The sequence below is a fragment of the Eumetopias jubatus genome, unplaced genomic scaffold (genome assembly GCF_037043125.1).
Source record: "Eumetopias jubatus isolate StellerSeaLion01/CBP00866 unplaced genomic scaffold, mEumJub1_p1.0 scaffold_4, whole genome shotgun sequence".
NCBI classification, from domain to species: domain Eukaryota; kingdom Metazoa; phylum Chordata; class Mammalia; order Carnivora; family Otariidae; genus Eumetopias; species Eumetopias jubatus.
The window spans coordinates 88,681,253-88,694,307 of record NW_028274810.1 but is presented as its reverse complement, the minus strand read 5'-3'; the positions used below and the strand labels follow the sequence as shown (position 1 = coordinate 88,694,307).

The 13,055-nt window shown below is 53.8% G+C and overlaps 1 protein-coding gene across 2 annotated transcripts in view; it reads right to left on the bottom strand.

Annotated features, from left to right (window-relative positions):
• Positions 1–13,055, bottom strand: part of RUNX3 (RUNX family transcription factor 3) — a 60,769-nt gene that overhangs the window by 14,638 nt on the left and 33,076 nt on the right. For both annotated transcript variants that reach the window (XM_088022562.1, XM_028114054.2), the window contains 2 exons: positions 12,089–12,245; positions 4,079–4,183 (listed from right to left, as the gene is read on the bottom strand). In XM_088022562.1, the coding sequence (XP_087878688.1) occupies positions 4,079–4,183; positions 12,089–12,245 (262 nt within the window). The remainder of the gene's footprint in view (positions 1–4,078; positions 4,184–12,088; positions 12,246–13,055) is intronic.

Sequence of the window (13,055 nt, the reverse complement as noted above, 5' to 3'; positions counted from 1 at the left end):
AAATCAAGGCTGGTAAGTATGGGTGGGGGTGGGGGTGCATATGATCTGAAACAACATGTCAGGGGAGGGCTTGCTGGGAAGTTAAGAGTAAAGCCTTCATTCAGGGTGGGAAAGAGCAAGCCACGTATCCGGGGGTGTCTGGGGAGGAGTGTTCCAGGGTGAGAGAATAGCAGTGCAAAGGTCCTGAGGCAGGGATGTGGCTGGCCAGTTGGAAGACCAGCCAGGAGGCTGGGGTGGCCAGAGCGGGGTGAGTGAGGCCAAGGATGTCAGGGAGGAAGGCAGGCGGTAATGAGCACAGAGCAGGTGGGGCCCTATGGGTCATGGTGACTAGAGGACTGTTTACCATCTTTCCCCGGAGCCTGTCTACTGGGTTCACTGTGCCATCCCCAGCTTCTAGAACAGTGCCAGACACATGAAAGGTGCCCGGGAAAATATTTGTTGAAATCATTCCATGTACATTTTTGGGAAGAAAGGGCCCACAGGCAAGATGCCCGGACTGCCCTCCTCTGCCCCAGGCAGGATTAAGAACTGGGGTCCTACCCTTTCAGGTACCAGCACCTGCTAAGGCTGGAAGATGGGGTGAGTGGTTCTTAAACCATGGTCTGTGCCAGAACCGCTAGGCACTGGGCTGCCTCCTGCCTAAATCCTGGATCCTGGTCAGCCACCTGCTTTTTTAACCAGCCCCCAGTGACTATGAGGGACACCAGCATTGAGAACCTCAGAAACCAAGGCCACACAGGCAGGAAGCCACCAAGCCAGCCTTCAAGGCCAGCCAGCCACCTGGCTGCAGATCGGGCATGCTGTGCAGGGCACCAGAGGGGAACGACCCAGCCACAGAACCCACAGCTGGGCCGCAGGGATCTGTAGACTCCCATTCCTTGGCTCCCAGAACCAGCCCCTACTCCCACCCCACCCCATAGGAGGCTCAGCCCTCACATGGGGTTGAGAGTCAGCAAGCAAGAGAAAAGCCCAGAAAGGAAATCCTGTGATCATCCATGAGGGTTTGGTACTTCCGGCGGGGCTGGGCAGCTACAAGCTCCTTCCACGCTTAGGACGACTCCGCAGGGCAAATGCTGACAGCTACTATCCTCCCCATTTACAGATGAGCACAGGGAGGTGGGAAGGCCCTTCCAAGTGGCCCTCACTTCTCTGAGTCCTAGACTGGAGCCCGTGGGGGCACTGAAGCTCACCCTCGGGCCAGGGGCTCTGCCTCCTGGCCTGTCCCCTCCTGTGGTGGCTGAGGGCCCGTTAACGGGGACTTCGCACCAGGCCCAGTGCGTGGGGAACGCCTGGCAACCAGCAGCGTCGAGCGGGCCTCTTACCTCATACAGGTGGGGACAGAGAGGCCCAGAAAGGAAGAGGACTTGTCCAAGGTAACAGACTGAAGGCCGGGTCAGGGTCAGAGGCCAGGGTGCTGGTGAGGCCTGACCCGCGGGCCGGGGTGGGTGGGGGCAGAAGCCAGCAGGTCCTCAGCATGGGCGGCCTGCCGAGCAGCCCCCTCCCACGGCTGCTCTTTTCCAGAAATCAGCTTCTGCCAAGGTTTTGTTTGAACAAGTCTCTTTAAACCCATGGGTCTGGCCCGTGCCAAGGCCCAAGGAGGGGCGCTATCTGCCTCAGGTCGCGTAGCCAGCCCACCGCTGACTCCCGCCTGTCCCCCAGCCCGGCTTCCTTTCCTTCCTCTTGCTGCCTCGTCTCTCTCTGGCCTCTACTGCCTTGTCCCGTGTCACCCTCCCCCATCAGCTCACCCCCGAGAAGGGCTGTCTCAGGTCTGGGGGACCCCAGAAGAGAGAGGAGCAGGCAGGGGATACGAACTGGGGGCCCCCACAGGCAGAGCCGAGCCTCTACCCTCATTCAGGGGCCTCAAGGGGGAGGGTGGGCGGCTCTGGGACAAGTGCGGCTGGACGTCGACGGCCCTGAGGGACTCCAGGCATTGCTGAGCCGCCCAGGGAATGTTCCTAAGCAAGCTCTGGGACCCCTGCTCGCATGCCTCTACAGACTGGGTGCTTTGTGGAGTGGCTGCTAAGCACTGCAGCATCACATTGAGCCCAACTGTGGCTCCTGTCCATCCCGATTCAGCCCCTGGAGAGTGGCATGTCACCTCCTTCATACCTCTATGGCCACGGCTTAGGTTTCTCAGCAGCCATCCTGCTGCTGACCAAGAGAGGGTCACCATCCACTAATGGTGGTGGTGGGAATGCATGGCAGTGGCCAGGTACTGGGGATAACAGAACACCAAGAATCCAGTGACTCCCCAGCACCCTTCCCTCTGCCACAGCCAGATGCTATCCACATGCTGTCACTGATCCCTAGGCCTGCAGCATGGTTGGTATCACCCCACTTCCAGGAGGAGGGGCTGAGGCCCAGAGAGGCCAGCAACTTGCCCAAGGTCCCTCAACTGGGCAGGCTGGCTCAGAATCTGTTCTCTGCATCATGATGGCCTACAGCTCACAAGGGCTTCCTAAACATCACCCCCTGAGACTGCCGGGATCACTGACCCAGTTCACAGATGACAAAACTGAGGCCAGAAAGACACGACTTGTTCAGGGCTATGAAGCCCAAGGCCAGGGGCATGGACCCATCCAAGTCCAATCCCAACAGGAATACGGCCAGAGCAGATGCCTGCCTGTGAGCCTCATGGCCAGATGTGGGAGCTCAGGGAGGCTGGAGGAGGTAGCCCTGAGAGCCTATGGGGAGAGTCATCGAGGGCCACCAGGCCCAGCATTAAGCTTCCCAAGTGGCCAGATGCTGGAGTGGGCCCAGGAATTGGCTAGATGGGGAGCCAGGCCAGCCTGATGCCCAAGAAGGAAGGGGCCAGCCCACGGCCAGGCCTGGGTGGCCCTCACTGATGACACCCTGGCATAGCCACACCCTTGTTCTGAGCCTCCTGGGCTCAGGTCCCCATTCTGCCTTCCTGCCCCAAGTCCACCCAGCTTAGAATAGATTTCCAAGACTGTCTTAGGAACACAGGACACCTCTCAGCAGACTGTGGGAGGCCTTGGCAGGTTCTCAACGTCCCCTGGCCTGGATTCTCTCCTCACTGGAACTGGGGTGACCCTTTGGCTCTACTGTCACACGGATCCCATGAGATAATAAATGTGAGAGGGTTTTCCAAACTGCAAAGGGTCACTATCCTAAAGAGCAAGACAAGGGTAGCTCTCAATGCCCCACACTGAGCAGGTCGCAAATCCGGGGGTTGTCCACAAAAGCACTCTGGTCAGGACCCTGGTCAGAAAGCAGCCAGTCCAGAGATGGCCAGCTGGTTCTCAGTTTCATTCATTCATTCATTCATTCATTCATTCAGTGAACACAAGCCTCTGGCCCACTCTGTGCCAACTGCCCCTCCCTCCAATTTCCCCAATCTAAATCTGCAAACTCTGGGTCCTTCAGCAGGCAGAAGCAATAAAACACAAGTGTCTCTGATGCTAAAACGCACACATCAGGACTCCCTGCACATAGTAGGTGCTCAATAAATATTTGCAGAATCAATCTGCATTCCTGAGTGTAGGTTTTGGGGTCAGAGTGCCTGGGCTCTGTGTGACTTAAGTCACATACTGAGATCCAAAGAAAGTTTCCAAGGAGCGGATCTGGCCTCACAGCCAGACCAGCTCCTGTTTTTGATGGCTCCCTCCCTCAGCCCCTGGCAGAGGAAGCTGGGATGGAGTAGAGCAAACCTGGCCTGACCCCCCTCCCCTCACAAATACCCTATCTGAAGCCTTTTCCATCCCTGAAGACTTTCCTTAATAGATGCAAACTACAAATCCATATTCCTTTATTGGCCCATCCACCCCCCCGCCACTTCCATGGGCAGGCATCCCACAGGGAAGGGGTTCAAGCTAATTCTGCCTCTTCCCCTCCCAGCATCCTTGCTGGCCTCCAGCAGTCCAGGGCTAAGCACAGAGGGTTCAGGAGTTGCTGGCAGGCACACAGTGTGTGTTGGGCTGTAGAGCCCAGGACTGCGATCCCCCACAGGAGTGCTCCAGGGACCCAGTGCCATCTATCTGACCTTGGCTGCTGCCCTCTCCACCCCATGCTGGGCTCTTTCCCCCCACCCAGGGGGCTCAGTGACTCTGGCACTTACGTCTGGGTTCCCGGGGTCCATCCACGGTCACCTTGATGGCTCGGTGGTAGGTGGCCACTTGGGTGGGGTTGGTGAACACGGTGATGGTCAGTGTGAAACTCTTCCCTGGGGTGGAGAATAAAGGCAGAAGGTTGGCACCTGGAGCTATTAACAATACCCTGTTCTTCCTTCCAAAAAGGGGCAGATCTCTCTCCTTTGAACCTGGGCAGAAGACGGGGCTATGGATGAAGTTCTAGCTGCTGGTCTTGGCATTCAAGGCCTCGGGAGGTCTGGCACCAACTTTATCATCTTCCCCCACCCCATGCTCTGGGCACCCTATTTCTTCCCTGCTTCCTGGCCTTTGTGCCATTCCTTCTACCCAGAGACCCTCATGATTTTGGGGTGGGGAGCATCCCAAGTATATTTATAAAAATATGTATAAAAATACATATTTTGGGGGCACCTGGGTGGCTCAGCCAGTTAAACATCTGCCTTCGGCTCAGATCACGATCCGGGGGTCATGGGTTAGGCTCCCTGATCAACGGGGAGTCTGCTTCTCCCTCTCCCTCTGCCTCTCCCCCCACTCCTGCTCATGCTCTCTCTCCCTCTCAAACAAATAAAATCTTTTAAAAAAATACGTATTTTTTTCCTGGAAGTAAATTATGAACTTTATAAAAGATTTGGGGAACGCAGAAAAATCACCCACAGTTCCACTAGCCAGAGATAAACACTGTTAACACGTGGGTGTTTTCTGCTCTAATCCCTTTTGGGTGGGTATGTGTGTTTATAGAATGGCAAGGATCCCAAATACGTGTCTTCATACCCCGGTTTTGTTTTTCTTCATTTAACCTCACATCATAAGCACTTTCTGATGTCATTAAAAATTCTTCATAAACTTCATTTTTAATGGCTACAAAATACTTCAACTCACAGAAGCCCCATCTTTTCTTTATCTGCCTCCTTAATCCCTGCTGCTGCCCCAGCAGCCTCCCCCTGGAGGCCCCCTGGGGGGGGCTGAGAGTGGGCTGATTGGGGAGCTGCCGACATTTCATTTGTAGACGCAACTGTTATTTCCAGAACTCTGTTCTATTTTTAGATAGACATTTGGCTCCAAAGTCTCCATTCAAAATTCCTAAGAGAGGAAAAACCTTTAAAATAATATTTTTTTTTACCATTTAAAATAAAACGAAAATGACCTTTTGTTTATAAAAATCTTTGTCTCCATCTCTGCTTATTTCCTTAGAATAGATTCCAAGAAGTGGTGAGTGAGTTCATCGCATCAGAGGGCTGGGACGCATTCAGCGGCATTGATCTCTCAAGTGAGAGGATGCTCCTCCAGAGTCACTGTGACTGTGACCGCCCCCACTCAGCGCACGGCCATCAGCACCCGGCCGTTGGCAGCACGGCCGCCTATCAAGGTGGAAGATCTACACGCTCCTTGACTTCATCTGCTGCTCTGCATGCCTAGTGAGACTGAAACTTTTTATATGATTATGGTCTGTCCCAACCCAACACAAATTACCGCTTCGTGTTCCTTTACGCTTTCCTTATTCGCGTTTTAGTGCCTTTTAGAAATCAGCCTGTGTTAACCTATTAGCACCTCCCCACCCCCTTTGTGGCAACCAGTTTCTCAGCTCAGTGGCCTTTACATTCTGCCTTCTGATACGGAGCTGTTTTGCATTTTCAGTTCTTCCTCCTGTTGGTGATTTCTTCTAGTGTTTCATGTTCAGGCAGGGTTCCCCATGGAACAAGCAGATAAGGTTGACCTTAGATAAACAGCGTTCTCTCTACCTTCTACCTTTAATTCCTTGATTCTTCTGGGGTTTAACTGGTGGGTGTGGTATAAGGGAAAGATAAGGGCAACCCAATTCTCTCATCACCTTCAGTGAGTAGGAGTCCCCTCTCTCCTGCCCTCTTCTTATCAGCATCAAAGCCCCCACACTGTATGAGATTGGGGAGGCTGGGGTGGCAGGTGGCGGGGGGGGGGGCTTTGCTCATCTCCTAAGCTTGGCCTCCTCCTTCTCTGCTTCTGAGCATCCCTATCTCTGGACCCCATTTATCGATCCAGGGACTCCCTAAGGGCAGGGGCCCAATGGCTCGGTGCACCTGTGTCCGCCAGGGCTGGCTCAGGATGGGCAACTCAGGGAGGCTGTCCATGTGGACCCCTCTGCTTCCCCTGCACTCCCGGAAACTCTCCAAGGTGGGCAGGCAGTCTTGCTACCCCATTCACAGGCGGGAGATGAAAATTCAGGGCAGGGAAGGAGAGCTTGTGGTTCTCTTTGCCGGGCTGGGTCCGGTGATCATGTGAAAACTCAAGTCCCGGAAACAGGAGAATCCAGAACAAAAGTAAACCAGCCAGGCTTCCACGGCCACACCACGGAACCCCAGGGCTTCTGAGACACCAGGGAGTGGTTTAAATCGAGGTGTGAAACTCAAACTGGGGCAGGGTGGGGCCTCTCTGGAAGGATTTTCCTGAGCCAGCACACTGGAGGCAGGGATGGAAATGCATACAGCACCTGCCCCTGGAGTCCTGGGTCAGAGGAAATCGAACCCCTCACTCTCAGACCACAGGGGCACTTTCCATGGTTTCTGGAAACTGAAAGTGCAGAAGGTCTAGGGAAATGCCAGGCAGGTGGCCTCAGGCTCCCTGCCCACCTCCCCTTCCTGGGATCTGCCATCCCTCCCTCTTTGGTCATTTTTCCCCTGGACTCCTCCCTCCCCTGCCAGCCGGGCACTTTCCCGGATTGGGGGGTGGGGTGGGCGGGTGGGGGGGTGGTTCCTGGGCCTCTGCCGCTTCCATCACCTCCTAGACACTACCAGGTGCCAGGCCAGATGGGCCCCAATTACTGAAGTGCTCCTGTGTTTCCCTCATTTCCCTCAGGTCTCCACTGAAAAGTCACCTCCTCAGTGAAGCCCTCCTTGTCTCCTTTATCTAAAGCAGGCATTTTAAACTTGGCATCCAGGGCTCCTTCTTAGGATTAAGCGGGCCCCGTGAACAGGGACAGGAAAAAAGGAGACAATTGTATTGTCTCTAACCACTGGCTACAGTTTAGCATCTCCCCCAAGTACGACCGTGGGCAACAAACCACAGAGGGATTATAGAAGTCCCTGTGACCTTGCCACCAATAGACGTCACAGATATTTACATATCACATTACAGACATTGCATATTTCTCTAAATATCTTTTATGCTCGTCACAACTTCAAAATCACGGTCGTCATCAAACCCATTGCCACATCTTATTATTTAATACACTACTAAAAGAGCACATTTATCCCAATTGTTTTAGACATTTTGCTAACTATGTTTTATTATAATTGGTTTCCATTGTAATCCTTTGTATTTTATTTTATTCTTTAAAACACATTATTCTGGAACTGTCAAATGGCCCATGGGGTAAAAAAAAAAAAAAAAAAAGGTTAAGAAGCTCAATGTGAAGCATCAGAGACCCTCCCGCTCCCAACCTCCCTGCTCAAACTCCCCCCATCGGGCTTATTACTTTCGGCAATTCCTCTACTTATTTATTTTCTTTTATCTCCCTCTTCTAGATGGTAAACTCCCTGGGCACCAGAACTTCTGTCTTGTTCACTGCTGTGTCCCCAGCCCCTAGGACAGCATCCGGCACATAACAGACGCTCAAGAAATGTTTGTTAAATGCATTAAGGGAGAGACAACCGTTTCCATTTTACAGATGAGAACACTGAGACTCACAGAGGGGCAATGAGTCATCCAGGTCAACAGTATCTAGGCAAGGCCAGAAAGGTTAGAATGTGCTAGAGCCTGCCCCCTGCCCCTCTCCCAACCCCATACTAAGGACCTGCTCCTGGGGAGTGAGAAGCCCCCACTCTCACCAGGCAGCAAACCACAAACTATCCCTGAGGTCATCAGCCCTCCTCTACAGCTCCCTCCTGCTTTCCAGGCCTGGCACCAGCCATCCCGGGTGCCCAAAGGGAAGAGGCAGGGACCGGGACCTGGGAGCAGGAGTGGAAGGGAGGGGCATGTGTCAGGTACCACGGGGGGGGGGGAGCGGACAAGGGGTGGGGGAGAGCTGTCCCCCTGAGTGCCCCTCACCTCTCTCTCTCTACCTGGTGGTGAACCCATCTTCCCATCTCTCCCTGTCTCAGGGCAGGAAGCTGAGATGACAGAGAAGGTGGAGGATTTTGTGCAGGAACCTCTGGCAAACTTGCCATCAGCCAGAAGTCCAGGAACTGCAAATCAAGGCACTCTAGGGGCTGGGCCCGGCTCCGGGGGAGAAGTCCTAGTCTGGAAACAGCTACCCCTCGGGGCCCTAGGTGACCCCAGACAATCTTGCGGGACCCGGGGCCCCTGGACCAATCAACACTTACAGCCGCCTTTGGCAGCGTGGCTCTGGGCCAGTCTCTGTCCCCCTCAGCCTGGGTTGTTGTGTCATAAACCCCCACCATGGGGGCTTCATGGACAGCAGGTGGGGAACATGTGTCAGGGGACCTCTGGATTTTCTCAACATGGGTCAAGAAGCCTGTAGGCTGCACCCACATATTTCACCTCAAATCTTGCTCTACCTACTATGATTTCTTTTTAACCAGCGACAGTTCCGGAACTCATGTTGTTTTCACTTTCACCTAGGCTGCCTCCTAGAGGACATTTTTGGAATTTGTGGTATGGGGTCCCGGAGAGAGGGCGTGGGGGGCAGAGGACTCAGCAGTCCAGCACTGCACAGGGCACCCAGGTAGTCGTTCCTCCTGGCTGCGAAACACTTGTTACGAAGATTCTCTGAGCCATGAGCCTAACTCAGTTTTACATAAAATAAAGCAAAGGATTTTTGCACACTTTTAGTACTTGTTGAATTTTCCAGGGTGGAAGACAGTTCTTTTTTTCTCCCCCCACCCCGAAACTTTGTTCAGAACTTTGCCAAGCATTGGTCACCACTTCAGAAGGCCATGTCATCGACGGCAGCGGACTCTGGGTCCTGCATGCCTGGGTGGCGGTCTGCCGTGGCCCTCCCGGGGCTTCTGCCAGGGGGCAGGCACCCGCTCACCGCAGTGGGGTCTCACCCCACATTTATATGCTCAGGTGGGTATTTTATCGTAAATCCTTTTCCTCTCTGTTCTCCATTATGGCTGTGGACTTCTATGGATTTTGAAACTGCACGTGAGTAAGTAGGTTCCATTAGTTACACATTTCACTGTAGGACAGTGAAGGGTGCATTATAGGATGTTTGTCGTAAGAAGGGCACTGTATCTGGTGGGGCGGGAACCTGGGGCCTAGTCGCTGGAGACACCAACGACTTGGTCTCTTTCCCTCCCTTGCCTTGGGTCCCACCTTCAGGCTTATCGTGAGGGCTCTGTGGTGGTGGTGTGTCTGTGTCCTCCGTGGAAACCTATCTTCCTGGAGGTAAGACGGCTTCAAGGAATAAAAGGCAAGGAAACAAACAGAAGTTTCCATCCGGCTTCTTGGTCTTGGCAGAAGTCGGAGGGCCAGGGAAAGGCTCTGGGTCCCAAACTCTAACCTGTCCCAACTCCTGAAGTGCCCCGCTGTCTGGGTCAATCACTGATTTGCCCTCTTGGTGGGAATTTCCCAATGGGCAGCATGGGCACGGCAGACGGGCTGCCGCGGGCCGCACGACCCCTGCACCCTCCTTCTCACTGCCAGCCGCCTCCACTCTCCCACTCCACAATTCACACCTTCTGGGTTTCCCCCACCCCCGCCCAAACCGCACCATAATCACAGAATCAGTGACTACACCACTCAAAGGGACTTCAAAGATCTCCTCCAGTCGTAGGCATTTGAAGTAACAAAATCTGTAACTTGGATCCAACTCTCAATATGTGCCAAGTGATACAGTGCTGCCAATTTCCTTAATCCTTATAAAATCTCAGGATTTCCTTAATCCTCATAAAATCTCAGGTCATTATTGTCCCCATTATACAGCTGGGGAAACTGAAGCACGGAGAGGTTAAGCCATTTGCCCCATGTCATCCAGCAAGTCACCGGCAGAGCTGGGACTGAAATCCAGGTGGGCTGGTAGCGGAGCACAGATTGTTCAATACCATGAGCCTCTGAGGTCTGAAAGTTTTGTCAAGTCCCCAGGTATTGGAGCTCCCACTCAGGCCCCTTCCTGCCCCCGGCCCCCCGGCCCCAGGACCGGTGAGACTGATGGGAGAAGGGCGGCGAGAATGATTTATAAACTCAGCCTCCTGCATCTTCCAGAGCCACAACCCCAGCCTCAGCCTCGCCTGCTTCAAGAGCACCAGCTAAATGATGCTTTGCAAACCTACCTCTCTCCCCTAAAGCCCTGCAGGGTGAGTACAGGTCCATGGGCGTAAATGCCACAAAGAAATCACTTTATGCGGCAGAAAGGCCAGCCGGCCAGCCATGCCCTTGGTCACTCAGGGAATCACCATATCTTCTCTTTCTCGATCTCACCTCCCAGGACAGGGAGTAAGGTGCCACGTTCCTGATGCCTTGCTGGGCTCCCAGGATGGACCTTCCCTTCTGCCTGCTCCACCAGGGCCTGCAGCTACAGCGGGCCTCCCTGCACGCCCCCCCCCCCCCGCCACCGCCCCATTCTCATGCCACCTGGGTCTGCACACCTGGCCACCGTCCCAAAGTCAAGCTGCATCCCAAAGTCAAGCTGCATCCCAGCAAGCCACTGACCGGTGGCGAGTGACTCTCCACTCAGGGCTGTGGCTGGGATTAAGTTGCAAAAGGCTGGAGAGATTGGGGATGACAAAAGGGGCTTGGAGACTAATTAGGAGCAGCAATGAAAGCTTAATTCATAAAAGCAAACATTTTCCATCCATCAACCTGCAACCAGTTAAGGGCAACGTTTGAAAGAAATCTGTGCGTGGGGAAGGGAGCCAACAGGAACAGGAAATGTTTGAAAGAATGTAAACTATTTCAGTTTCATAAAAAGTAACAAGTAAACAGTTATTACATGCAAATAATGCCCTGGTTTTAATTAATGCTGAAAAGTCAAAATATGTTTGACATTTGTATGTATACATTGAATGGTTGGAAAGGAAAAAATGGTGCCCAGATGCCCGTTGCTGAGCAGGGCTGGCGGCTTGGAGCGAACTAAAACCTTGAAAAGGTCTTGTTTATTGGTGATGAAAAGTACAATTCTGCCTCAGCCTCTGTCGAAACTGGGGGCAGAGGGAACCTAGCTTACTTTCTTAACTAAGCTGGAAGGGCAGGCTGCGTCTTGGGAAGGGCACTCCCCGCTTTTCAGCAGGCTGGTCTTAAAGGGCCAGCGAGTCCTCAAGCCTCCATTTCACTGGGGCAGGGTTTCTAGGACTTCCCCACCCAGAAGTGATGGTGGGTTTCAGGTCCCAGCAGCCTCTCACTCAAGAGCCCCGGGGAGCGGGGGGGGGGGGGCACCCGCAGTGGCAGCTGGTCCTGCCTGCCTTTCACCCGCCAGAGGCTGATCACACAGGCGGGGCGTGGGGGGGCGGGCACACACCAGCCTTGATTCTGAGGTGGGGGATGGCAGCCTGCACCACATTCATGTCTCTTCTAAACCACCTTAAGGCTCAAGGGTTGGGGAAACTGTGGCTTGGGGAGACCACAGCTGGGGAGAGGCAGCCTCGAAGCTTGCTCAAAGCTTGAAGCTTCGGGAGATCCCAGCCCCATCGGGAGAGTGGCTGGGGTGCTTGGGCCCCTGCAGACCAGCCATTCATCTAAACCGGCCGCTAAGCCCACTTGCCACAAAAGACCAAGAGGTCCCCCTTCAAGCTCCTTAATCCACGATCTCCTCCTAGCATCTTTTATGAGGCCAGAATACTCCACCGGGAAAGAGGGGTGACAGGGACAGCTTTGAGAGTTAGTAAACCCCAGAAACTGGGAGCAAATCGTGTCTTTTTCTGGCGAAGGACTCGCATCCTCAAAGGGTTTTGTGACACCCCCGTGGGGCTCCAAACAGCTGAGACCAAGCCAGGCCTAGGGACTTGTTTCTGGGGCTCCCATTTGGGACCCCAAAGGCTTGCTCTCAGCTTCCTTCCTAGACCTCTGCCATTGCTGGTGTCAGGGTGCGCAGACTCCCTGCTGCTCACCTCGCCCACTGCGGCCCACGAAGCGAAGGTCGTTGAACCTGGCCACCTGGTTCTTCATGACTGCCGAGGCATTACGCAGCTCCGCAGAGTAATTCTCATCATTGCCAGCCATCACGGTCACCACTGTTCCATCAGGCACGTCCCCCAGCGCCACCACCTGAGGGCACAGGGGCAGGGGGAGAGCTTAGAAAGGTAGGGGAGGCCAGGGAGAGGCCGGGCAGCTCCCCTAGGTCCCAGGCGCACTGCAGGATTTCTCAAAGGCAGAGCGGAGAAGAGGCTTAAACGCAACGGACATCTTCCCCCCCAAATAACAAAAATAAGAAGCCGAAATCTCCGCCTTCCACACCCAAATCCTAGGTGAACTGGTTAAGCCAAGTCCTGAGAAATTATCCTTGCAATGAAATCTGGGCGAGAGCTGTGAATGAGCTCTATCGCTGTGGTCTGGGGTGTAGTTCCCCTCTTTCCTCAGGCCTGAGCAAAAGAGGAATCAACATACTCCTAGCAACCAAGTCTCTAAGTAAAAATAATATCAACAACAATAATAACGGGACTGCTCCCCACGCTCAATTAATGCAAGAGCCGTTTGGGGTATGAAATTTGGCCCTGAAACGTGGCCCGGGCCCAGTTTGCTGGCCTCTGCAGAGCCGGAATTCGTTATGCAGGGAAAATGCAAAATGCAAAACAAACCGGTGTCTTGAGAGGGGTTGTACAGAAAACCTCTTTAAAGTGAGAGAGGGGCTTTCGATAGCAGGAGGATGCACCTGCTGGGAATTGCAGGATGGGGGTGGAGATGCCCCCCCCAATACAGTCTCCCGGACCCCAAGCAGCGTGCAGAGGCAGATGCCTTTTGAAAGGGAATCACACTGCAAATGTAGTCACAGCCATTTAAACGTGGCCACCGCGTGCAGGGACTAGGGATCCAGATGGTAAAAATTTCAAGGAGAAAATGTTTGGGGTCTGATTAAAA